Source organism: Chiroxiphia lanceolata, chromosome 5 (genome assembly GCF_009829145.1).
Source record: "Chiroxiphia lanceolata isolate bChiLan1 chromosome 5, bChiLan1.pri, whole genome shotgun sequence".
NCBI classification, from domain to species: Eukaryota; Metazoa; Chordata; class Aves; order Passeriformes; family Pipridae; genus Chiroxiphia; species Chiroxiphia lanceolata.
This window is the reverse complement of record NC_045641.1, coordinates 55,357,901-55,382,331: the sequence shown is the minus strand read 5'-3', so window position 1 is coordinate 55,382,331 and position 24,431 is coordinate 55,357,901. Positions and strand designations below refer to the sequence as shown.

At 37.1% G+C, this 24,431-nt stretch overlaps 2 protein-coding genes across 7 annotated transcripts in view; one reads left to right on the top strand and one right to left on the bottom strand.

Annotated features, from left to right (window-relative positions):
• WASHC4 (WASH complex subunit 4) overlaps window positions 1-24,431 on the top strand; it is a 43,028-nt gene extending 18,597 nt beyond the window's left edge. For 2 of the 6 annotated variants that reach the window (XM_032687760.1, XM_032687765.1), the window contains 19 exons: window positions 1,187-1,312; window positions 1,812-1,919; window positions 3,600-3,746; window positions 3,867-3,946; window positions 4,826-4,931; window positions 5,723-5,839; window positions 6,841-7,009; window positions 7,145-7,299; window positions 8,798-8,872; window positions 9,686-9,790; window positions 10,664-10,798; window positions 11,542-11,650; window positions 12,097-12,163; window positions 12,861-12,947; window positions 13,455-13,602; window positions 14,878-14,974; window positions 15,443-15,639; window positions 16,571-16,670; window positions 18,092-21,314. In XM_032687760.1, the coding sequence (XP_032543651.1) occupies window positions 1,187-1,312; window positions 1,812-1,919; window positions 3,600-3,746; window positions 3,867-3,946; window positions 4,826-4,931; window positions 5,723-5,839; window positions 6,841-7,009; window positions 7,145-7,299; window positions 8,798-8,872; window positions 9,686-9,790; window positions 10,664-10,798; window positions 11,542-11,650; window positions 12,097-12,163; window positions 12,861-12,947; window positions 13,455-13,602; window positions 14,878-14,974; window positions 15,443-15,639; window positions 16,571-16,670; window positions 18,092-18,159 (2,196 nt within the window). In that variant the 3' untranslated portion in view covers window positions 18,160-21,314. Of the gene's footprint in view, window positions 1-1,186; window positions 1,313-1,811; window positions 1,920-3,599; window positions 3,747-3,866; window positions 3,947-4,825; window positions 4,932-5,722; window positions 5,840-6,840; window positions 7,010-7,144; window positions 7,300-8,797; window positions 8,873-9,685; window positions 9,791-10,663; window positions 10,799-11,541; window positions 11,651-12,096; window positions 12,164-12,860; window positions 12,948-13,454; window positions 13,603-14,877; window positions 14,975-15,442; window positions 15,640-16,570; window positions 16,671-18,091; window positions 21,315-22,503 lie in introns of those variants that run through there. The other 4 variants (XM_032687764.1, XM_032687763.1, XM_032687762.1 and 1 more) reach the window with 4 other exon arrangements.
• The window catches only part of APPL2 (adaptor protein, phosphotyrosine interacting with PH domain and leucine zipper 2), a 33,591-nt gene continuing 30,518 nt past the window's right edge, over window positions 21,359-24,431 (bottom strand). The window contains exons 20-21 of the mRNA XM_032687766.1: window positions 23,729-23,776; window positions 21,359-22,912 (exon numbers count right to left, since the gene is read on the bottom strand). Of these exons, the coding sequence (XP_032543657.1) occupies window positions 22,784-22,912; window positions 23,729-23,776 (177 nt within the window). The 3' untranslated portion in view covers window positions 21,359-22,783. The remainder of the gene's footprint in view (window positions 22,913-23,728; window positions 23,777-24,431) is intronic.

Sequence of the window (24,431 nt, the reverse complement as noted above, 5' to 3'; positions counted from 1 at the left end):
TTTACAGTGTGGGAATTCTTATAAAACTTTTAATGCCCAGTAGGTACTCTTTAAGGAATTCTGTATAAAAGGCCTTTCCATAAAGGATGTAGGAAAAGGGAATCTGACTAAATACTCGATGGCTAAAATTTTGGATTTTTCTCTTGACTTAGGAAACCAAGAAAGCTTCATTTGCTCTGTAGTAAAGGTTTTGGGTTTCTTTCCTTTTGAGTCATGAGGTACTTAAGTTGGACTGAACCAGTGTTTAATTTAGTTTTATTTAGGACAATACATACTCCCAGTAAAGGTTTTGTGTTTCATTGTGCTTTGCCTACTGATGGTTCTTCGCAAGAGACAGTTGGTTTTCTTTTGACCAGACTACTAACAGCATGTAGTCTTAATGTAAGATGCATCTTATTTCTGAATTTATTTTTTACCAGCTTTATATGTATCTGTCTGCCTGACAGAAAATCAATGAGGTGTGTGAAAGAAGCGTGATCTTGAATCTTCCGTAACTGAAGACACACACATGCTAGGATCTGTGGTTTTTACACTGAAGTTACTTGCAGTGGACTTAGAATTTTGCTCCATACTGAATTGAGTTTCCTGCAGTGCTTGCAGAGTTTTCCTGATCTTTTTTTATTGTTACTGTTTTTACTTTGGAATAAGTTCAATAATGTTTTTGTCATGGTTTACGTAACTGACGTTGTATTTAAAAGCTTAGCATATATTGATGTGGAAATAGTTGGTTTCTTTATTGTGGGATGGACATTTCTATTTCAAAAGTGTAAAACTGTGTAAATACTGTCTGTGTATTTATTCCACAGAATCTGGAAGGTTTAGATTGTTTTAGTGATAGGATGTTTTTTGGGGGGATGGGAATTGTTTGGTGGGTTGGTTTACAGTAGGTCTGAAATTATTACACCTTTGAGGCTCTGTGATTAATTCACTAACCTATGTTTAATTTGAATGACTTTAGAATCAGATGATCTACTGAGTCATAGGCAGTTCATATGTCTGCTATTGAAAGGGTCTTATTCAGCTTTGGGATCTCAGGCTTGCTTAATACAGTGGAGTGGTAGATTCTCTAATGTGCAGAGGCAAAAGTTGTCCGTTATGCTGTCTGTCAGAGAGGACTTATTTGATTGACAATGTTGTGGAAATATTATTTTTCTCTTTTCTCCCCTTGTATTCATTTTATTTTTAGGGTTTTCTTTATGCATACAGTCTTAGCACCATCGTTAAAACTACAATGAATCTTTACATGTCAATGCAAAAACCTATGACGAAAACCTCAGTGAAAGCCCTGTGCAGACTTGTGGAACTTCTGAAGGTAGGTCACTGGATGAGAACTATTTCATGTAGGAGATTACAATGAACATTGATCACACATCCCATATTAAAAAAAAATTGGGAGGGGCACAAAACTGGACCCAGCATTCCAGATGTGTTGAATAGAGGCGAAGGGTCATCTCCCTCCTCGACCTGTCAGCAAAGTGTTGTCTAATGCAGTCAAAACTACCATTAGCCTTCTTTGTGGCAAGGGCATGTTGCTGCCTCACAGTCAACTTGGTGTCCACCAGGACACTCAGGTTCTTTTCTGCCGAGCTGCTCACCAGTTGGGTGACTCAGTCCTGAAATTTTTTTATGCTCCTGAGTAGTTTGATTTTTCTCAGTATCTAAGGGTTAATTGCAACAGCTACTAACTGTACATTACAAAGTGGAAAGAGTCTGTATTTGCTGTGTGGATTAGTCACCCAGCATAAAGCCAGATTCTAAAGGCAACAATTTCAGTAACTACATGAACTATTGTGTTTTGGGATTGACTTCAGGCAATAGAACACATGTTTTACCGAAGAAGTATGGTTGTGGCAGACTCTGTGACACATATCACTCAGCATCTGCAGTATCAGGCTCTTCACTCTATTTCTGTAGCCAAGGTATGTAATCCAAGTTCTAATAATTAGTCTTCCTAGCTAAGTATTTTTAAAAATATTAATTTTAAATTAAAGTATTTTTCTTATTTTTTCAAGATCTGTAGTGTAATTCTCTGTCATAATCCACAGATATATAAGCTTTCCAGAAGTTCAGAGCTGTATCCTGGAAAACTGTACAGCATAGATGGTTATCTATTTTTTGACCAAGAATGGTTCTCCTCTTACTCTAAACTGCTGCATCTCTTGTCATCTTCCTCTTGTGTTCTTTTTGTTTTTTATTTCTAGTGATTTTCACAAACTGACCTTTGCTTACTTCTTTTCTGATGCACACTCATAAAACAATCTGTTGCAGGTCTAAGCAAACAGGCTGTTATTTAAATCTTTGTCTTCTTGGCAAAGTAGCAGTTTGTGATGGCTTATAGGAGTCTAGTATGGACATATAGTCACTATTTCACTGTGGGATAAAATGGCTTCCTTTGCTTATCATCTTGAATTTCAGAATTCAGGGCAAATAGGAAAATGAGAGTTTTGGTATTCCTGTTCTGATGTATTAGTGATTGTTTTTATTCTTTCATCACATTCAGTAGCAGAATTACAAAGGATGTATACTATTGTTATCATTGCAGCTATAGATTTTCCCATTTATTTGACTGTAATCTCAATTTATATATCTGGCTTCTCTGTGTTTTTTTAGGGTAACAAAAAAAATAGCTGTACTTCTAAAAAAATATTTATATACTTAGCAGGAGTAGCATTAACTGAAGAAATTCTAGGCTTCACAGCTACTAAGAAAAACTATATCTTCAAACAGTTCACATATGTGTGGATAACTTTCATAACCTTTTCAAATGATATCTGTAATTACATGACAATTATTTCTAAATGCATAGAAATATGCTAAGACTGGTGTATTGAAGGATACTAAAGCGAACCCATAGGTGACCAATTCTTGATGTTTTGACTACTTATCAGAAAATATGTAAAAGGTAGTTGTTGGTAAGTAAAAGAATCCATCAGTACTACTCCTTATCTGCTCCACTTTGTTTCTAAGTGGTGTAAGGTCTAATGTATATAGCAGGTAAGGTTAGGAGCTTCATGTTGAATACGCTTAGAATTGAAAGATGTTTTCTTTAACTCTTTCATGAAAGTGTACCTCTTCTGAGTTACACTGCTACTCACAAATACATCTGTGACTTCAACTTCTTAGCCAGAAGACTTGGTTCCCTTCATTTGTTCATGCAAATATGGTCACCTACTCTTTCTGGTAAATTAGAATTTGTAGAAAATTGCAAGCTGTAGTTATTACCATGTTTGTACACCTTGTGGCTTTTCAGCTGCAAGCTGGATTTTGTTACCAACAACAGAGAGTTGCTGATTAAAAATTTAAATTACATGTTCCTTAGAACTAAAATTGGCATGCAGTTGCATGCAGCTTGCACAGTGTTTGTACACTGTAGGACCTATGTTCATGTTGAACTGCACATATTCCAACTGTATAGGTAGGCAATATTGCTGAACTGATGGACTGAGTGAATCTGGATTCAGTGAGCTCTGTTCACAAAACATAATTTGTTTGCAGAAATAATTTCTGACAAGTCCACAAGCTTTGGAAATAAGTCGTAAGCTGTTACTTTTGGGCTTAGGTAACTTTTCTCTGAATTTCTTTGTCTTTCTGTCATCAAGAAAAGAGTAATTTCTGATAAAAAGTACAGCGAACAGCGCCTGGATGTCCTCTCTGCTTTGGTGTTGGCTGAGAATACCCTCAATGGGCCAAGTACAAAACAGAGGCGACTGATTGTTTCCCTTGCACTAAGTGTGGGAACACAGATGGTAAGTGCCATGATTGTTCCAGCCCTTTACTTGTTCGTTGTAGTGTCTTATAAAGAAATTTAATCTCGTGATCTTGTGTTTATTTTTTATTTTGCCTTTTTTTCCCCTTCATTTCCACAGAAAACCTTTAAAGATGAAGAACTCATTCCCCTCCAGTTAGTTCTGAAAAAACTAGACTTGATCAGTGAACTTACAGAGCGGTAAGCAGCGGCATGTAGTATATAGAAGGCAGTGTAGTGTCTCTGGGGGAACTGTATCTTCACTGTGTGAATGGCAAAATCTGGTCACTGCATGCTGGTGGTGATTTTTGCATGTTTTGTAGACCCAGGGATGGACAGAAAAAAGTTTCAGAGTTAACACTGAAGCTCTGGTGTTTGGACAAGTCATATTTTACCTAACTGTTGCCCACTAGGTAATTCACTTCTGTCATTGTTCAGAAATTCTGTCACTTCCTTGGAGGACTCGGCTTTATGATGAGCTGACGTCTTCCTCCGAACTCAAACCCAAAATTTATGAGCTAGTACCTGTCTGTTTATGAGATGTGACACCATGTTTTACAGCTGCTGTAGTTTCAGTGGACACTCAAGTTACATAATGTTGGCCATTTGAAAGCCAGGTGGATATCTGGATTCCATGCATATTTTATGGAGAGAGACAAACATCTTCAGTGGATGACTCATCAGTTAAATTCCTGGCATAAGTGTTCACAGGTTGTATCAGGAGAGGCCTGTTACTCCTTTGACTTACAGGAGAAACCAACAAGATACATTTGACCTCTAGGCTACTAATTGCATGTAATAAGAAAATAGTTATCTAGGATTTTGCTGCGTGAGGCTGAGTGAACCTTTTTTCTAAAGCAGGTAGCTTTTATTAATAAATAGGCTAGTGGGAAACAAGAAATAAAGAGTTCTTTATTAAAGAACTTTCTTTTGGAGGACAACTCATCTGGAACATTAACTGTGTAAAACTTCGACATGAAAAGCAGTCATCTTTAGTTTAAACACACTAAAATAAGAATTGCTGTGTTAAAAGAATGGTTTCTTCCAATTCTGTGTCTAATAAGCAATCTTATATTCTAGAGTTCGAGCACAATGCGACTGTTGTTTCTTATATTGGCATCGAGCAGTCTTTCCAATCTATTTAGATGATGTGTATGAGAATGCAGTTGATTCTGCTAGACTACATGTAAGTAATAATGTTAGTTTAACAAGCCACTGTTGTGGGAGAGATTCACATGAAGAGACGGTAAAGCTTAGACTAAAGCTCTTAAAGGAAAAGCTCAAAAAAAAAAAAGTAAAAACCAGGCTGCTCCCAAGGCAAACATTTCTTCTCAATCTGGAGGTTATAAAAGCAATCTTTGTTCTAAATCTAAATGTATCTGTTAGATTGCTCTAAAAATCGTGGGTTGCTATTATTAACTCTGGGTCCCTGTGTGTCTGTCTGTCTTTGTTCCCCTCTCTTCATTCATTCTGATTTGAAATGAACACTCTTTGCCAGACTTGAACACTAAAAGCCTTTGTTCCTCATTGTGGTTACATATTTCTAAAGCACATATCACTATGTTCAGTGATTCTGTGTAGGATAGTTGTCCTGTAGCTTTTTCCACCCCTCATCTCTCCTCCCCTCATTGAAATATTATCTGTTTGCTGCGGAAATTAATTATGCTTTAGCTTGATAATCCTGATAAAAATCAATCATCTGTTCCAGAGTTGTACATGCCATGGTCAGTTACAGTACTTAAATGAATAAAGTGCAAATAATTTCTGGTGAAATAGCTAAAAAATATGATCTTCCAGTCAGCAAATCAATGGCAAATAAATACTTCAGATGTACAATTAAGGACAGGAAACTTTAGTAGGGTTTATGAAGTCCATTTTTAATAAAAATGGGGAGACTAGTGGTTTTGATTTTTGTTAGCTTTGAATATTATTTGAGATGCTGGTGACATGTCTGTTAAGCATAATATTTTTTTTCAGTATATGTTTAGTGCACTACGGGACTGTGTACCTGCTATGATGCATGCAAGACACCTGGAATCTTACGAGGTGCTTCTGGAATGCTATGACAAAGAAATCATGGAAGTGCTCAATGAGGTAATTTGCTGTGATTGGAAACTAAAGACACCACTAAGCTTGGAATATCTTTACAGGCTAGCATCTACTATACCAAACCTGATATGATCAATAAAAACAGCACAGAGAACTTTGAGATTGATGTGAAGTATTTTAATAAATAAGAAAGTGTTCAGTTTGACTGATGATTTCAGTTATTTAAGACCTGTTGTTAATGGTATCTGTTGGCTGGGAACATGAAAATAATGCTCCCTAAATTACATAAGTTAGCAAAACCTCAGTTACAGATTTGACTGTGCAGACAGAGGAGTGCTTTTTGTCAGATTAGCTTCTGCTTGAATGAATGCCTAAGATAAGTGCTACTGTTTTTAGTATGCATGGCTTTTAGTAGTGAACAGTCTGCAAATGTAGATGGCCTCTTGAGTGAATTATTATCTAGAATTATGAAGAAGGTTTGACAGAAAGAAAATGAAAATTTGCATTTCCTTAATCCTGGTTTTTAACCTTTGAACCACTGTTTTTATTTGACTGTTTCAAAACCAAACATTACATATTCTTCAGACATTCAGGCCAAATTGCTTATTGCAAGACTCTTCCTCGCTGAATTAGGTCTTACTATTTAGATAGACAGCCCTCAGCCTAGTTCCCCTTAAGATGAGAAGTGAGAATACTTAAGTTTAAATTTCGTTAAACTCCTACATGGAAATTTTAGTCATGCAAAATATGGCACTAGGTAGTTAAACCTTTGCCTTTTCTGAGCTGTATAGCTTTTTCTTGCTATAGTGTACTAGAACAAGAACACAGGCAATAAATATCCTTCTGGCTCCCAAGTGTTGATTCACTTGGACTTGTGTAGCTCTGCCAAGGCAAAGCTGTTGTCAGTAGTTTAGTCAGTCCATGTATCTGTGGAGAGAAATTTTGATTCTGCTAACAGAGCATTTTAAGTGGATACTGAACATGACTTTTTTGGTTTTGTTTTTTGGTTTGTGCTTGTTTACGTTTTTCCTAACTTTCCTTAATAGCACTTGCTGGACAAATTGTGTAAAGAGATAGAGAAGGACCTACGCTTATCAGTTCATACACACCTAAAGCTGGATGACAGAAACCCCTTCAGAGTTGGTATGAAGGATTTAGCTCACTTCTTCTTTCTGAACCCCATACGTTTTTTCAATCGATTCATTGACATAAAAGGTGAGGAGTTACACGTTTTCTTCTATTATTTTCATCTCTGTTATACTTTGGCTTAGTATATCTCTTCACTTTTTTCCACACTTCCCTAAGTAAATAGGTGGTATTATTTTGGTTCGTCCTTCTATGTGTTTACAGCATATGTAACCCACTATTTGGACAAGACCTTCTACAACTTAACGACCGTAGCTCTTCATGACTGGGCCACCTACAGTGAAATGAGAAACCTGGCAACGCAGCGCTATGGTTTAAGTATGACTGAGGCACATCTTCCCAGCCAGACTCTGGAGCAGGTACAGTGCCCACAGGGTATAATTTGTTCCATTCCACTGTCACACTAGCTAGCTGTTCAAAGGACTGATTGAAATTAAAGTACCCAAGAATAGAGAACTGTTTGGAAAAAGTGACCTTTAGTTTCTGGTTGACTCGTGAGACAGGATCTTTACCTACTTTAGGAGATCACACCAATATCAGTAAATTTCATGTTGGACTTGTATGATTCATTTTTTTAACATAAGATTAATGAAATGAGTCAAGTATGCAAAGTCAGAGAATGTTTTCTTGAAGATTCAGTGTCAGCAATTTGACAAGCAACTGTCACAAGTCTGGAATGACCTTTGCATGGTGTGTCTTTTCCTTGGTTTACTGCTTGCTTCTCAGCAGATTTGCCTTAGTGATCATCAAGAGAAACTGTTTCACAGGCTGGACATTGAGGACTTTGGGACACTTGTGCTTAGACTAATAGGAGAATGACTTACAGCCTCCTCAAAACTGCTAAACGTGGTTACATACAAAATAAAGTTACAGTGTCATCAAGTTAATGGGGAATTTATTCACTTTTATAGGGTCTACAAATTGCATATTTCTGAAGACTTCCATTTAAGAGTTTTAGTATCTTGGACACATTTGGCAGTTAGCTTCATTCCCTCATTTGGATTAGCACATTGGTGAAAGCTTGTAGAAATATCACCTCTTTCTTTTTCTAATGTTCATGATGACTGTGTCTTCCTAAGTTGAAGGAGGGCACAGAACTATCAATTCTAGCTGCTTTTTGGTATAAAAGTGCTGTAGATCAGTTTCTGTTTCTGGTTTTGGCTTTCTATTGGCAATATTTGGCCAACACATTGTTACAAAGAATTAAATAATTTCACAACATTGATTTCATAACATTCATTCTGATATAAGCTTTACTTCAAAACAAATACAGCTCACACTCCATAACCCTCCAGCCCCAGCAAAATCCTGATAAAATCCATGGCACAACTGGAAATAGGGTGTATAAATTAAATAGCATGCTCTCCATGCACATTGATAATGAAGGGACTCCTTCAAGCAAAACAACTGTAAAATTTGTATTGTAAATAGAAAACTTCAGTCTCCTAGACAGATTGGGCAAAACAGTGTAAAAAAGTACTTAGTTGCTTGTGTCTCTATATGTCTGTAGATATCTCTAAGGCAAGATTCCATTTGGAATCTGAGAACAGCCAAATTTTTTTTTGTAATGGGGCCTTGTGGAATAGACTTGAGGGATTCCTTACTTTCAGGAGAAGCTGGAAAAAAACAGGCAGGAGTGTAAATGTTAAAATGTGGGCTGAGTTGCTTTATCTCCTCTAAGCATTATCTTGCAGACACTGAACAAAAATTAAGAGATTCTTCATTTTGCAAAGGAAAACATTGCTTCCTAAAACATCTTCGAGGAACAACAAAAACTAGTATTTTTGCACCTTAGTGGTTAGACATGTTCTTGAGGAGTTTTATCATAGTAATTCTCAATAAATAATGTTGTTTCAGGGTCTGGATGTTTTGGAAATCATGAGAAATATTCACGTTTTTGTATCCCGCTACCTCTACAATCTGAATAATCAGGTAAGGTATATCCCATCCTTTTCCTGACATTTGGCTCCAGTTTGAGGGGGTTGAGAAATCTAGAGTAGTATACATGTAAGGAAAACCTAGGCTGAATATACATAGTGACAAGCTGTAAAATGGCTACTGCTGCTCTAGAAAAATGTCTTTGGGGATACTGTAGCTTGGTCATGGAGAATGTTGTGTAAGCATATTTTGGATATGATGTGCCAGTAGGATCACTCCATGTCAATTTTCCAGTGAATCTACAAGGCAGCAAGGATAATTGACTGCTCTATGAGGACATACTAAATATGTGATTTTTGAACTTGTAAAACGGGTATCTGAAAACGTGTTATTGGAGAGATGAAACAGTGAATGACATGGAGAACATCTACAGGGAACAAACCTGTGGGGTTTCTCACAGTGTGAGAATGAGGGGCCCACCACAAAAATGAGCAGCTTTCTTAAAGAAAAGGAAGTACTTTTTCTCATAGCACAAAGTTCAGTAGTGGAACTCGTTGCCATGGTAAATAGTAGGGCCAAAAGTACAAACAGGTGCCAAAAGAGTTTAGACTGCTTAATGTCAGATATAGTCTCAATAAGTATGGGAGTCTGAGTGGAACATCTGCCTTGGAATTGTTGAGTCACAGCTCTGTAAAAATTGGAAGAACCTACCAGAGAAAGTTTGTGCATGCTGCATTTCTTTGGTTCTTTCCCTAATCACCAGTTATCAGCTGCTTTCAGAAACAGAATATGTGCTACTTAGATTGATAATATATCACAGAACCAGTTTTGAGTAATTAACTTTCTTTTTCCCTCTGTGCCTCCCAGATCTTCATTGAAAGAACAAGTAATAACAAACACTTGAACACCATCAATATCCGGCACATTGCTAATTCAATTCGAACTCACGGAACAGGAATCATGAACACAACAGTGAGTATCTTTTGCACTATTGTTGGATTATTTTTTTTAATTGTGCATGAAAGCCTCCAAAATCCTGCATCTCCTATTAGTTTGTTATTGTTCAGTTTTAATAATGTGATAATCTCCATACAGTGCCAAAGATATTTTCAGGTTGATGCTTTCCAGTCTGCTGCTTAACTTTTACCTCTTTGCTGTTTGGTTTTTTTTTTTCTATTCTTCTGACCCTATAAAAAAAAAAAAAAAGAACCTTGCTGAAATAGTGAACCCACTCTCAAGTCATTACTTTCAAAGTGGAAATTATTAGAAAAATAAGGTTTTAATGGTTTTTTGCACTATTCTTCTGAGAGTGGGGGCTTCAGTTTCTCAAGTGCTTTTGCATTTCCTGGTACTAGATTTATTCACTTCTGATTGTGAGTAAGCTTATTTATGCAGATAGAGAAGTCTTGAAATATGTAGGGTAGAAATGTACTTTTGCCTTATGGGAAAGTGTTTTAGAAAACTTTGAGGAAGTGAAAAAGGTGTGTCAGGAGGTTATGCAGATTCTGTGCCTTGACTGAAGAAGTTGAGCATGTCCGCCCATTTCAACTTGGAATGTTTGTGTTACTTCAAAAGGACAGTTACAGGATATTCCAGACAAACTAATGGTTATGTCATCCATTGAAATAGTGAACTTGTCCCTTGATCCCTCTGCCGTTCCAGAAAGAGAGTAGGCCTTCCAGGAGGATGGGTTTTTTTATTCTTTTAAACCCGTGAAATTAAAAAAATATGCTGAGAACTTATAGTACAAGTTACTCAGGCATCTTCTGAAAAAAGGCTGTTAGGTGTGTTTGTTACTTTGCTAACTTTCTTGATATGACTGTTTTTTTTCTTTTTGTCCTCTAGGTAAATTTCACTTACCAATTTTTGAGGAAAAAGTTTTATATTTTTAGCCAGTTCATGTATGATGAACATATCAAATCCAGACTTATCAAAGACATCAGATTCTTCAGGGAAGTCAAGGATCAAAATGATCACAAGGTATTGTAGTTTTTGATGGCTTGAGAGTAACTTGGCTATAAGAAGTGCTACTTTTATGTGTCTGAAGGTGCACCAAACCATAACACTCCTATTATTTGTGTATCTCCATACAAAGTGACATCTTTTGTCCTAGCAAAATGCAGTGTTACAAATGTCTGTATTCAGGATGGCTTGGTTTCATTCTGTCTGCTTTGTAAACGTGAGGCTGGCTAAAATCATTCTCCCAGTGACCTGAAAAGGATGATTTGATGGGGTAGTAGTTTATTGGAGCTTCTAAATTTCTGGTCCAAAACATGCTTAACAGTTGTCGGGTTTGAATAATAAACTTATTCAAATTGAATCTAAAATGATGTGAACGTGTAGTACTCATTCCAATATGTCAGGATTTGGGGATGAGGGTCTGATTTTTCCCTGCTAGAAAATTGATTTCTGAAAAATTTGAAGCCTATGTATTTAGTAAAATGGACTGCTGGCTTCTTTGTATGTCATGTGCTTATTTCTCTTAGGAATACTTTCTTGTTCTCAGTAACACTTCTATTTTACTTCTCAACTTGCAGAAATGACTTAGCCAAATGACTTTTGTCATGTAATACAGACAAACAGGTGTATAATTTATAAAAAAAATGAAGCTGTAGATGTGAAGTAAGACTACTTTGCAAATAGAATTGTATTGATATGATGAATACTTTTTTTCCTAATGATAAGTAATTATTCTTACAAATTATTCTAAAATATTTTTCTAGTATCCCTTTGAAAGAGCAGATAAATTCAACCGTGGCATCAGAAAACTTGGAATAACCCCGGATGGCCAGAGCTATCTTGACCAGTTCAGGCAACTCATAAGTCAAATTGGTATGAAATGCTATCTAAGATGTTATAAATGTGAAAGAGATCTTCATGGCCTAGTAGCTGAACTTTTAGCTCAGGCTAAACCTACATTTAATTTCAGTCAGATGGAAAGTAGTTCATTTGTAGCCCATGCTAAATAAATGCTCTCATCTAATTACACAGTAATGTCATTTGCATGTCTCAATCCAAAATATACTTACAGCTTGCAAACATTCCTCTTCCCTTTTCAGCTCTTTTCTTTATGTTAATGGAACTGACTTTTATCCATATTGAGTGTATTTGCTAGTAAAAACATGAAACTGTTAAGTTCATGTACTTAAAAAAATGGCCATATACCCAGCTAAAGTATTATATTAATTTACATTTCAGAGCTTATAGGAGCTATGAAAAGTGTGTGTGTGTATTTAAGTAATTTCAAATTGCTTCTTTGTTTTTTCTTGTTTTTAAAGGCAACGCTATGGGTTATGTACGAATGATAAGATCTGGTGGACTTCACTGCTGTAGTAGTGCAATTAGGTACTTCCACAAATACTTCATTTTTCTGTTTACTCCTCCTCATTCCTTTGCTCCCTATTCTTGTTGGTATTCCCTAGATTCTTATCCATCCCCAATACATTTTGAAAAGGTCTATTTATATGCTTTCATTCAAGAGGAATTATCAGACAGTGCTGGAATTCAGAACTGTACAATCATTGCCATAAACTACTAAAAATAAAAGAAATTCTATGGAAGAACCCTGGAAAAAAGTTAATAGAATGTACACATAAGACGTTAGTCTTTAAGTCAGTAATTTCTGATGTTAATCACTTCAAGGGCATATTAAGGAAAAATAATACAAGCCTTGAGGAACTTGGAAAAACTGTCTTTTTTCTGTATAGATATTGTCTGTGTTTATAGAAGGTTATCAAAACATAGTGACTTTTACATAGTAAGAAATAGGTTTTTTGCAAATTAATATTAAACTTAGTTACTAAGGGCATCAAAAGATACAGAGGAGATGGTAGTCCAGTAAAAGGAGAAGTACAGATAATGGTGTGTATGTGTTTAGAAGTGAGGCTAATAGTGCCTGGATGAAAATGGTATGGCAGATATGATATAACTTGAAGTAAGTAGTTCAAGCCAAGAAGATTAAATTAACTGAATTATAAATTAGGGGTAGATACTTCAATGAACATAGACAGTTGAGCATAATCCTAACAAAGTAAGTTTTCAGGTTTGTTCCTGATCTGGAGGATATTGTTAACTTTGAAGAGCTGGTGAAAGAAGAAGGACTCTCAGAAGAAACACGAAAAGCAGCGAGGTACACTGACATCATGCCTTTGAGGTCTGGGGCAGGGATGGGATGAGAGAATTTTAATTTTATGTCTATAAATGCAGGTATTATGTGTGTGTGTTAAAAGTTTAGCTGCCTTTATGCAAAAATTTTTGCTTCAAAGCAGAGAAAACAGAAGGAGTTGTTTTGAAAATGCAAAGTGGCACTGGAACTAACAGACTGTTAGAGGCTGGTGTCCTGATGAAATCCTTGTTGTTAAAGGCTAACAAGCTTTCTTCACCATGTGTCTGAATTCTGCTTTTAGAATGTGCGGGGCCTCAGGTAGAAAAAATGCAAATATTCTATTCATAGAGCTTTCTTGAGGAAATTAAATCAAAAAACTTGATTCAGATTGGCTGTGGAGGAAGGGTACTCTTTTCCAAATACTGGACTGTGGACGTAGCAAAGGGTGAAGAGAGGGTTGTTATCCCAAGAAGTGAGTAAGCAGAGAAACTTCTAGCAGAAACCAGGTAACACATTGCTTACCCTCTGCAGGCAGTTGGACTCTGTGCTCAGTGACCTCACACGTAACTTTGCAGAAGGAACAGAGTACTTCAAAATGCTTGTGGATGTATTTGCTCCGGAATTCCGCAGTCCAAAGAACATGCATTTGCGGAACTTCTACATAATTGTTCCCCCACTGGTGAGTATTTGCATTGTACCAGGACTTACTTTAAAGAAATTTATCAGATCGGGTTTGTGTTTAAATATTTTGTACTAGACTGTTGACTATCATATTCTACTTTCTTCCCTGATTAGAGTTATTGTTTTGAGCGTGGTTTTGTTGATAGTTGTCCAAAGCCATGTTTTTCTTTATTTACCTCAATTCACATACTAGCACTAAAAAGGTGCTTGTAGAAAAGCTACTTCTCCTTGAATGAAATTTGGAGAAGCCAAGTGAGTTTAAAACCATGTTCTTCGTGTGTCTGCTCTTTCTGCATCTTTAGGCTCTTTTAGTATCATGTTCTAATGCACTAAAATTGGGGCCCTCTCCATTGCAGTTGGACCCGCTCTTGCCAATAAGCTTTGCTTAGAAAGAGATCAGCTGAATGGAAGTGATGCACACTTGAGTCCAGCATTCTGAGCATTTGGAAGCAGTTCAGTTTAAAGGCCAAAATGATCTAGACAGATTGATATGTAACATCCCATTTTAGAAACTAATTCAGTAGTGTCAATGAGCCATAAACTTAAGACTGTGAGAGGACAGGTATGTCATGGTCATAGAAGTGAGGAAAAATAAAGGCTCATGACAAATACTTTTGTTCTTTTTTCTTCTGAGAAATTTTTTGTGATAAATACGGTTTCAGGAATATACCATCCATTTTAGTTTTGAAAAGGCATTTCAGTGTAGTTAAACTTGAAACTGTCATAGGTTTTCAGGAAGTTAATTTACTCACATTTCCGTGTCTCAAGAGTAGTTATTGCATGTTCAAACACATACCAATCACTGGATTGTACAACATCATTGTAAATTTAGGACTACTGGAATATTTCTACAGTTTTCTAAACAAAGTGAAATAGCAGCAGTTGGTTTAAAAGACTATTTTATTTTAAGCTTTCCAGGAACCTGGGCTATTTTAATTATTCTTTACTTGTTCATATGTTTGCCTCTAGTAATCACCAAGAGAATATGAAGTAACAGAATCTGAAAAGAACAGTGAACATTAATATCTACCTTTTTTTTTTTTTACTTACACATATGCAAATGTTTTCCAAAGCTTTACTTACTTTCTTCCAAAAAAAAAAAAATATCTAGAAAAAGGACAAGTTTTAGTACAAAAATGCATAGGGATGGGCCACACAGTTAGCACAGCTTTGGGCATGCAATTATATTCATAGGTAGCACAATGTGTGTGAACATCTTATGAAATTTGTGAGTCTCTCTTTGTGATTCCAAGACAGCTTTTCACTCTTTCAGACCGTCAATTTTGTAGAGCATTCAATCAGTTGCAAGGAGAAATTGAATAAGAAGAACAAAAGTGGAGCGGCTTTCACTGATGATGGGTTTGCCATGGGTAAGTTGCAGCACACTCAGTAGCCTTTAGTAAGGCAACATAATGGATATTTGCAAGAAAAGATTTGTTTATGCTTTGACTGTTCCCATAATTAAAAATTCCGTCATTTAAATTTTATTTGTCTTGGCGTCAGCACAGTGAATTGGAGGGTTATGGTTGTGTTCAGAAACTCTTGAGCATGGAATAGCTGTGTATGGAAGCAGACAGTTTTATCATATACTGGTGTTTCCAAATTTCTGTGGATCTCAGCCAGATGAGAAGGAATGCAGGTATTTGGAGTTGTAAGGTGTTAGAAAACTGAAGCTTGTTCCTTAGTGTGATTATCTTTTTTTCCCTGATCTGATAAATTTAATTGTAAATTAACTGCAATTTAAATTATATTTGCGGGGGAATTATCAGCTTGGGCTGATCCACAAAATGTTTTGCAAATTGCATGTTGACTTTGGTACGTGGTTTGTTAATGACTAGGTGTGGCTTACATTCTGAAGCTTTTGGATCAATACCAGGAGTTTGATTCTCTGCACTGGTTCCAGTCTGTTAGAGAAAAGTATGTGAAGGAAATAAGAGCAGTAGCTAAGCAACAGAACGTGCAGTCCACTAATCAAGATGAAAAACTACTACAAACTATGAACCTTACCCACAAGCGACTGGAAGTTTGTTTACAGGTACAGCATTGGCCTAGTTCTCTATTCTGTTCTTTATTGACTTCAGCACTTGTTCATCACAAATCTGTTTCCTGACGGATCTCCCAGAGAACAAAAACCAAAGCATTGTCTACAGCAACAGTGCAAAACGAATATAAACACTTGAGGTGTGTGATCCAAAGGAGAAGTCATCAGTGTTTGTGATATTTGAGTGGAGTGGGAAGACCTAGTTGAATGGAATTCTTTGTCCCATGGAGTTTGAAATCTAATGCAGCTAAATTCTAAATTAGCTTAAATAGGAGAGAAAAACTTTTGGGTTAAATTTTGTGTAAAAAGATTTTACATAACACTGTGAACCCTCAGAGTTGCCTGTGTGTTAAGTTTGAGCTGCTAAGTTGAATGATGCATTAGCTGTCAGCTGGAGGAAAGATCCATTTGAATTTTGAAGCATTGCAGCTCTGTGGTGTGGTGCTTTCTCTGTCTTGATTTGAGAAGGCTATGGGACAAATCTGTAGTTGACTATTTATACAGCCCATGGTTACATTCTGTCTGTTGTTGAAGTAGATAAAGCCCTGTATGTTCTCATGATTCCCAGGAGTGTGCACTGTGTTTGGTCCTCTGTGTTAAGAAAACTCATCACTGAACCTTGTTCAAAAACTGATCAAGGTCGCAGTGATGCTGCTTTGCCTAAGTTGCCCTTTCAAGGAAGGGCTGACATTTGCTTTGTAAAATGCATATGAATAAGGTATGAATGGAGAAAGTTTTTTGGTGTTTTTTTTTGTTTTGTTTTTTTTTGGGTTTTTTTTGGGTTTTTTTTTTTCAGGAGCATTTAAGAGATTTAAGATACTGAAATCTAGTTGCCTAAAATGCTCCTGAAAAATCCCATTGGTATCTGTCTGCAAATTTATTCTTCTGATACACTGATGCTCCTCTTCTTTATCTTTTCCCTTAGGAATTTGAACTCCTTTATTTTTCACTAAGTAGTGCAAGAATTTTTTTCAGAGCAGATAAAACTGCAGCTGAAGAAAGCCAGGAAAAGAAAGAAAAAGAAGGTGAGCAAATGCTACACATAGAACATTTTGGCTCATGAGAGTGTGGGACTTAGTAGGTAGGGTGCTTTTTTTTTCTTTTTTCCATAGCTGCTTTCTTGCTGATGGGTTGATTCAGTATTTCAGAAGGGGATTTGTGGGGCCAAGGGTGATAGAGAAGTCAAGAACCACTCATGAAGGCCTTCTTTGGAACAGGTGAATTTCAAGCTCGGCTTCTGGGGTGTAGAAAAAAAGCAACACCACAAAAAACCCAACAAACCCCAAAAAGTCTGGGACAGGGAGAATATACTTGCAGTAATATGAAGTTCAGCAACTTCAGCATCATACTTACCCCCTCAATTACCAATGGTGACAATGACAGCTTTTACTGTACAGCCTTAGCTGGTGTGACATAAAGTGGTGTTTTTCACCTGTTGTTTACCAGCTGTTTTTCAACTTACAGAGGCAGATGATGCAGTTACTGTATGTATTTGAATGTTTATGATATGTTTTGTCTCCCATTGAATTATATATTCCAAGGTTAAGATCCTACTTTGTGTTATGGTCTCTTGACTAGGTACCATGGGTCTCTTGCATTTATTATTCTTGCTTGTATATTCTCCCTCATGAATTCTGAAAGATTCTCTTGGGTATGGGAAAATTCTTTCCAAAGAAATCAGTGCTTCTAAGCATGAAGATACAGAAATACAGTTCAGTCACAAGTTACTTAGAAACTCAGATAGCAGTGTATTAAAAATTGAATTGGTAGATAATTTTCCACTGTAGTATTATCAAAAGTATAAGTGGCCTGTGTGATTACAGTCACTGGAGGAAAAGACTATTTTTCTTCTGCACTAGGAAAACAGTTTGTAAAGAAAGAAATCTTTTAGCAAGAATTTATATTCGATCATATTCAGTGAAGTTGCTCAAATAATCATTCAACTCAAAAAAAAAAAAAAGCGAAAGAACTCCAAGCATTGTGGTAAGAATAGACATGCTACTCTGGTGTCTGTAGGAAAGCATTCTGTAGAACATCAGTTAATTAAATTTTAGGATGAATATTCACTGTTGTGATACCTGTTCAGTTCTCCAAGAAATGTGTTTTGTGATGAGAAAAGCTTGAAACGCATACCAGGGTGGAAAGTTTTGAACACTGTAATATCTTTGCCTTCTACTGTGACATTTGGACTTGGACTCTGCAAAATGTGTGAGGGAGTATGTGTAACTTCTAGACAAGTACTGCTGACTGAAGAACCTTTCACCCCAAATATAAATTTCTTCTTAGGGCCAGGACCCTTTGTGCTGTAAGGTCACTTTACATATACTGACCATGAAATACTGCATCAAGGCTTGTTATGACATCAGCATAATATATATATGCTAAAGTTTTTTAATGCTTTGATTAAAATGTTAAACATGATCCATGTCTTTTTTTATTTTTGTAGAAGAATCTGGTAAAACAAGCAGTGGAGATCTTTCCAACTCTACGCCTGCAGAGCCTGTTGTGAAATGACATGGCTGGTACGAGTGGTGATTACTTACTCAAATAACTCGTGTTCTTGTCATCATCAGTAACACTCTGTAGGGGTAAAAGCTCTAGAGTTGATTTACTTGCTTTGTTAAACCCAAGAGAAAATGTACAGTAGTATGCTAGCATCCAGTGAGGCTAGGTCTGTGTTTGTCTATATTCCTTGTAGAAACTCCTATTTTTCAGGAGTTTGCATTATTTACAGCACTTTCTTTAGATTGAAAATAATTATATAAAATTATTTGCCCTTGGAGGTAGTTATTTTAAAATGTGCAGATAAAAAAACCCTTATTAATTTCTAGATGCATTCTTGCATCTCTAACACAGCATTAAAAAAAACCCCACAAACAAACTCACAGGCTGTTTTGTCCAAGATTTGAACTGGTGCATCTCTTCAACCAGAAAACAATTTGAATCAAGATATTGTGTGTATCTGTTGTCCAAAAAATAATTCAGACATGTTATTGTGCAGTCCTGCTGCATTTAATACAGTCACAGATTACACTGTAGATTTAACAGTGTACCTTGTGAATGTATGTTAAATCTATTACACAAAATGGAAGTCCTTACTGCTGTTTTATTCCAAACCCCCTTATTATTACTATAGCTAGTATTTGTACTGTGGAACTAAAGATCCTGTCAGGCATTTATTTTCCCCTGCTGTTTTTATCTCCTTATCAAAGAATGGGAAAACCAGAAAAGTTAACATGACAAATCACTTCTCATTTCATACCGAAGGTCTGATTTGCATCCACAGAAGTAAGGAGATCCAGAGCCAAGACAGAACCACAATCAGCTCTTCCTTTTATGACCAGACACTGTGATGGGTGTCTGTAACTATTAAGTGATCTTACAGTTCATGAATATGTTGTGCCTAATTGCAAGTTTCAACCTCAATTCTGTATTTCCAGCCTTTGTAGGTCTGTTGTACTGTCTGTGTTGTTCATACAGTCTTACATGCCTCTTTATTAACAATACTTGCACTGCAGGCTCAGAAGCTGCTGAACACTGTGAGAACTCTATATAACATCTGTTCATGCCTGCAAGTAGAGGTTCTAGATTGTGCAAGAGTTACTCAGATTCCTAACTTAAGTAGCTAGACTTAGCTTAAAAGAAAACACAACTTTCATTAAAAGATACAAGTGTGTTTTAATCTCCCAGAACATAAAATTCTAGGTCTTACTAACTAGAATAACCTACTCTAGGCAGTTCAGTTGAGAATTACCCTTGGGTTGGTTTTTTTTGACACTATTAACTGTGTTTTTAGACCATACTTGCTTTAATACTTGTTTTAATGGCTCAAATTGTTCCACCCACTCTTGGGTCACTAGTTAAGACAATTCCTGATGTACTTCTGATTCACCCTTTCCTGCCAGTCACTTCAGCATTCAGACAGCAAGGATGAATGTTTTGTCACAACTGGAAAGACCAGACTGATATGAAAGTTCTATTTGTTGGTTCTGAAAACATGACAGAGAAGCTTCCTGGACTGTTAAAATCAGCTGGGCTCATTAAAGTTTGGGGGTTTTTTATTCATTATAACTGCCCTAAAGAATGCTGCATTACTTGATTTATATTTTTGCTTTTTTTTTACTTTGATACAGTTTTGTTCTTTTTTAATTTGTGTACATTTTCTTTTTTGACCAAACTGTGCCCGCACTGAACGCTCAGTAGCACTGCCGAGATCAGCATTCTCGCTGCTCATTTCCGTACTGCTGCAGTAGCTGTGCACATACTTCCATATTCCTCTCTCATCTGAAGTCTTGGAGTGGAATGGCCAAACACTACCTTTCCTTCTTCCACAGCAGTGGCAGAATCACATGCAGGTGGTGTTCATTTCCCCCAGGATGGCCTCACTAGGTTGCTGTGTGCAGTCGAGACGAGACCCACACTCTAATCTGCGTTTGTATTCTCCCTTCTCCATTTTTTTTTTTTTTTTTTGGAAACACACTATCTTGGAAAGGTCAGACTGTTGAACATAAGGTGAACTCAGTATTGTGTTAATGTATAGTGGTCAACAAATTAATTTGGTTCTGGTGATGGAAAGACAGCCTATTTTTATAGAAGCTTGTTCAATCTGGGAGACCTGAATGTATACTCTATGTGGCAAAAATATATACATACACAAATATGTACAGTGATAATAGAGCTATTCTTGCTAATACAGGACTGTAGTTTGTATTTCCTTCTTTCTCTTTGTCATGTAGCAGCATATACACACAGACTGACTTTCCTCGTGTGAAATACAAGGTGGGTCCTGGGTTTGGATGTCACACCCACCACTGTGTCACATGTGACACTGAATTGCATTACGTCCTTTATTCCCCCCCACAAGGATATGGAACAGGTGCAAAATTCATGCTGTGGTGCTACTACTCTTCTCATTGCTTTTGCCCTCCTGTTCCAGTTACAGGAACAAAATGGACCCTTAACCAGTCATGTGGAGATGAGACGATGGAGCTAAAACAAAATATCCCCCAAACTAAACTGGACATGCTCACTTGAAATTGCCAGGGCTGATGTAAGTGAGGATGATGAGGTGTTGCAGGTACATAAAACACCTCTAGGTCTTTTCCCCTTCAGGATGGGTGGAACAGGCTGAAGGCCAGGCTCCCACAGGCAGGTGCCACCATTGCCCTCGTGTGTTCAGTCTTGTGACCAGGCTGCTGCATGTGGAAGTGGCAGCAGCTGCTCTGCCAGAGGTCTTGCACCCTCCTTCCCGCATGGTGCTGTACCATTTGTGCCAGGAGCCCCGGGCTGCCTTACCCGTCCCCCTCACAGGATGGTGGCTGGGGGAGCAGAGCACTGACACCCAGCTCCCTTCCAGCCCCGAGATCAAGGCCTTTGCAGTGACTGGTGGCAAGTGATGGCCCCAGCAGCACCCAGCTGGTCAAACTGCTGGTGCTGAAGGGTAGATTCTGGAGGTCCTAATGCAGTCTGTAACCAGAAGTAAATTTGAGTTTCATCAGATATCCATCAACAGCTGTTTTCAGCTTCTCAGGTACAAAGGACCAAATGTAATACTTACTCAGTGTTTCCTAACTCATTGTACAAAAGGGTATTTTGTTACTTAAGTCTCTTTCGTTTGTGAGTAGAGAACATGTACATAAAACTGTGTTAATAAATGCAATTTTGAGAACTTCATTCTTAGTGTCTTGAGTAACGCCAGGTTAACAGGTGTTAATGTTTTTAATAAGACAGCTTCAACTTTTATTTATAAAGAAGTTTTTGTGTCAGTTACTAACAGGTTTCTTCCAGGGTTCTTTTAAACATTCAGTAACCAGTTAAATTAAATTTATTCTACATCAAACACTTTCAAACTGGGATCTTTCAGATACTGTTGCACAGATTCTGCTTACAGAAAATGTACTCTCCTAGTAAGTGACTGAGAAGAGTTAAATTAAGTTTGAAGAATTTCAGCCATTTTTTCTAGATACCTCATCTTGATTAACACAAACTATGCTACAGATTACACCCCTCCCCCCATAACAGCTGTTTGTTTATTTTTGCTTATTTTTGTTTGTTCTTGCAAAGTACACTTGCTCATGTTTTCAGGAAGGAAAAAAATGTAAACTTATTAGCAAAGGTCTCTAGTATCTAATCTCAGGAAGGTACTATGAGACTTGTCAATGCATTGTAGACTTATCTAACATTTTATTGCTCAGTTTCTTAAAACCAAAGATTGCTGGTAGACTCAGCTGTTGCACGTTACCACAATGTTAAAAATACAAAGAATTCTTACTATAAAAGTACTTATTTGCCTTACTATTACCATCTCTGGCAACTTAATATTTAAGAAACCTAACCATAGAAGAACTGTACATAACTAACATGCCACATTTGTTGACTGCTTCTGAGGTTTGCATGTCAGTGGTATTTAGAATAATAAATCAAGGAGGTACATTATGTCCATTACTTAATTACAGAATGTGAGTGTGGTCCCCATGAAGGTAAGAGTAGGCACTTAGATTTGTTTTGTAAGCTTATTCTAGATGCAATATAAAAATAGATTATATTAATAGGAAAAATTTAGTGTTTAACAAATTGTTTTGTAAATAGGCTAACACAAAATCTTGTTACACTTCAACTAGACTAAAAATAACTTCGTCTGAAATAAAGTAGATAGTGCATTTTTAACCTTCATTCAGATGCACATAATCATGCAAACTATGAAAATTGACTACGGTAGGAAAGTTGAGGCCTGATATTTGTTAAAGGAGCTGACAGCTCACATGAATTTCAGTGGAACTGGGGGCTGCTGTGTGTGTGTGTGTGTGAAGAAATGCCGTTACCCCTCGGTGGCTGACAGCTGCGCTCTCCTGCCAGCAGCAAGGGGCTTGGGCTGAAACGTTTCCTGAAGATTGTCAGCTTCCCAGACACAGCTACACCCTACACATTCACAAATGCAAAATGCCTGGAAGGCCAAGTCCTGCTGTTGTTCCACTGGAAATCCAGTGGGAACTCTGCTGCAGAGACGCCGTGTGCTCTCCCGCAGGAAAAGAGAAGCTGGCCTTGGGTGTGCGCAGGTGACTGAAAACCAGAGATTCTTGCAAAATGACTCCCTGCTTTTGCTGCTCCCACACAGGCTGCAGGAAGTGACAGGAGCTTTTCATGCCTCTGATTCTTCCCCTCCTTCATGCACGGTGCCATCCTCTTCTGACAGATCATTCAGAAGCATGAATTTTCCATCATTTGTTAATGGCACAGACTTCATTAGCTGAGCTAATGCTTCTGGGTCCTGAAGAAAAAGAAGAGAGGTCAGCAGGTTGCAGCAGCATTTGAGAATACAGGTTTCCCAGTATTTCCAGTACTTCTTGCCAAGGTTTTGCAATTTTTTCTTTTTTTTTTTTTTTTTTTGGACAACCTTTTTCTAAAGATTTGAAACATAAATAATACCTTTTGCTTAAGTAAAGACACCTCTTGGGTGCATAAAAAAAAAAATTAATTTTGCTCTTTAGTTACTGAAAAGCAAGGAGAAAAATAACTGTCTCAATAATTTATTTGTTATACCCATGGTTATTGCCTGTGACTACAAGCTCATTCCCCCATCCTGTTCTCAAATTTTAGCAGCAAAAATATACAGCAAATATTAATGTATTAATGTCACTTCTATAGAGATAAAATGTATCTACAAAGGGACAGGATAACTTTGCCATTTGTTGTGAATGGAAAAACACTTCGATTTTTCATCCCTAAGGGAGGAAAGAATATGAGTTTCTAAAAGTGAAACAGCAATGTGTGTGATTTTACACTTTATCCCAAAGAGTTGGTCTGTTTTCTTGAAAACTTTGCTCACATCTCCCTTTCAAACATGAACAAGTGGATTTGTATAGTTCTGAATTTGATTTGGGGCGGCACATTTTATCTCAAGTCATGCTACTGAGAAATCAAACTGGAGTTTATTTTTGCTGTGTCAAATACTGTCTGCAAATAATGTCTGTGCAAATGTCACGTTAGGAGAAGTAGTAGTTCTTTTTTCTTATGCACACCAGAGGTACCCACAAAGCAGACCATGATGTATCAGCACACAGCCATGGGAATGAAACAAACTTACCTTCTGTGCCTCAATAATTTCTTTTCCCAAGCTAATGGCATAGCAAATCTAAAAAGAAGAAATATATGTAACAATCAGTTTAATTTTGGTTTGGTTTTTTTATTCCTTAATTAGGACTTAGTCTTAAATCCAGGCCTAAAAGCAGAGGTGAATACCAATTTGCCATGCTAACTACAGAAAAATAAAACTATCTTGGATTCAGCTTCAGAGCTCACTGAGGCTGGTAAATCTTTGTACTCAATTAGTTTTATTCACCAAACTTCATTTCCAAACATGGGCGAGTGCATGTAAGGCTGTTACTGTTAAGACAAAAATTCTCCACCCCCTTCCTTATTTCTGTTGTTTTGGCATGCAGCAAACACCCCGTGCTGTTAGCACAGCATGGCTGCCTTGTCTGTGAAAGTTTCACAGAGGTACGTGTCTCAATATAGCTGACATTCCTTTTTGTTAGTGCTGCTGCTAGACAATTTCCTCTCTCTCTTAATTCTGGTATTAGCAATCCCATTCTTGCTTCCTTGTTGTACATGCTGCTGCATTATCAGTAAATCTGGTCCGTTTTAGACAAAAGCCATCAAAGGCTTGCATGCTAAGTGTTTTCTTGGCAAGAAATTGAGCTGCTCTTGCTTCTGTAGCACTGTTTCCCAGATGTGTAAGCCAAGAAGCCAAAGACCTGTTTTCTAAATAAAGTATTTTATTAAATGTT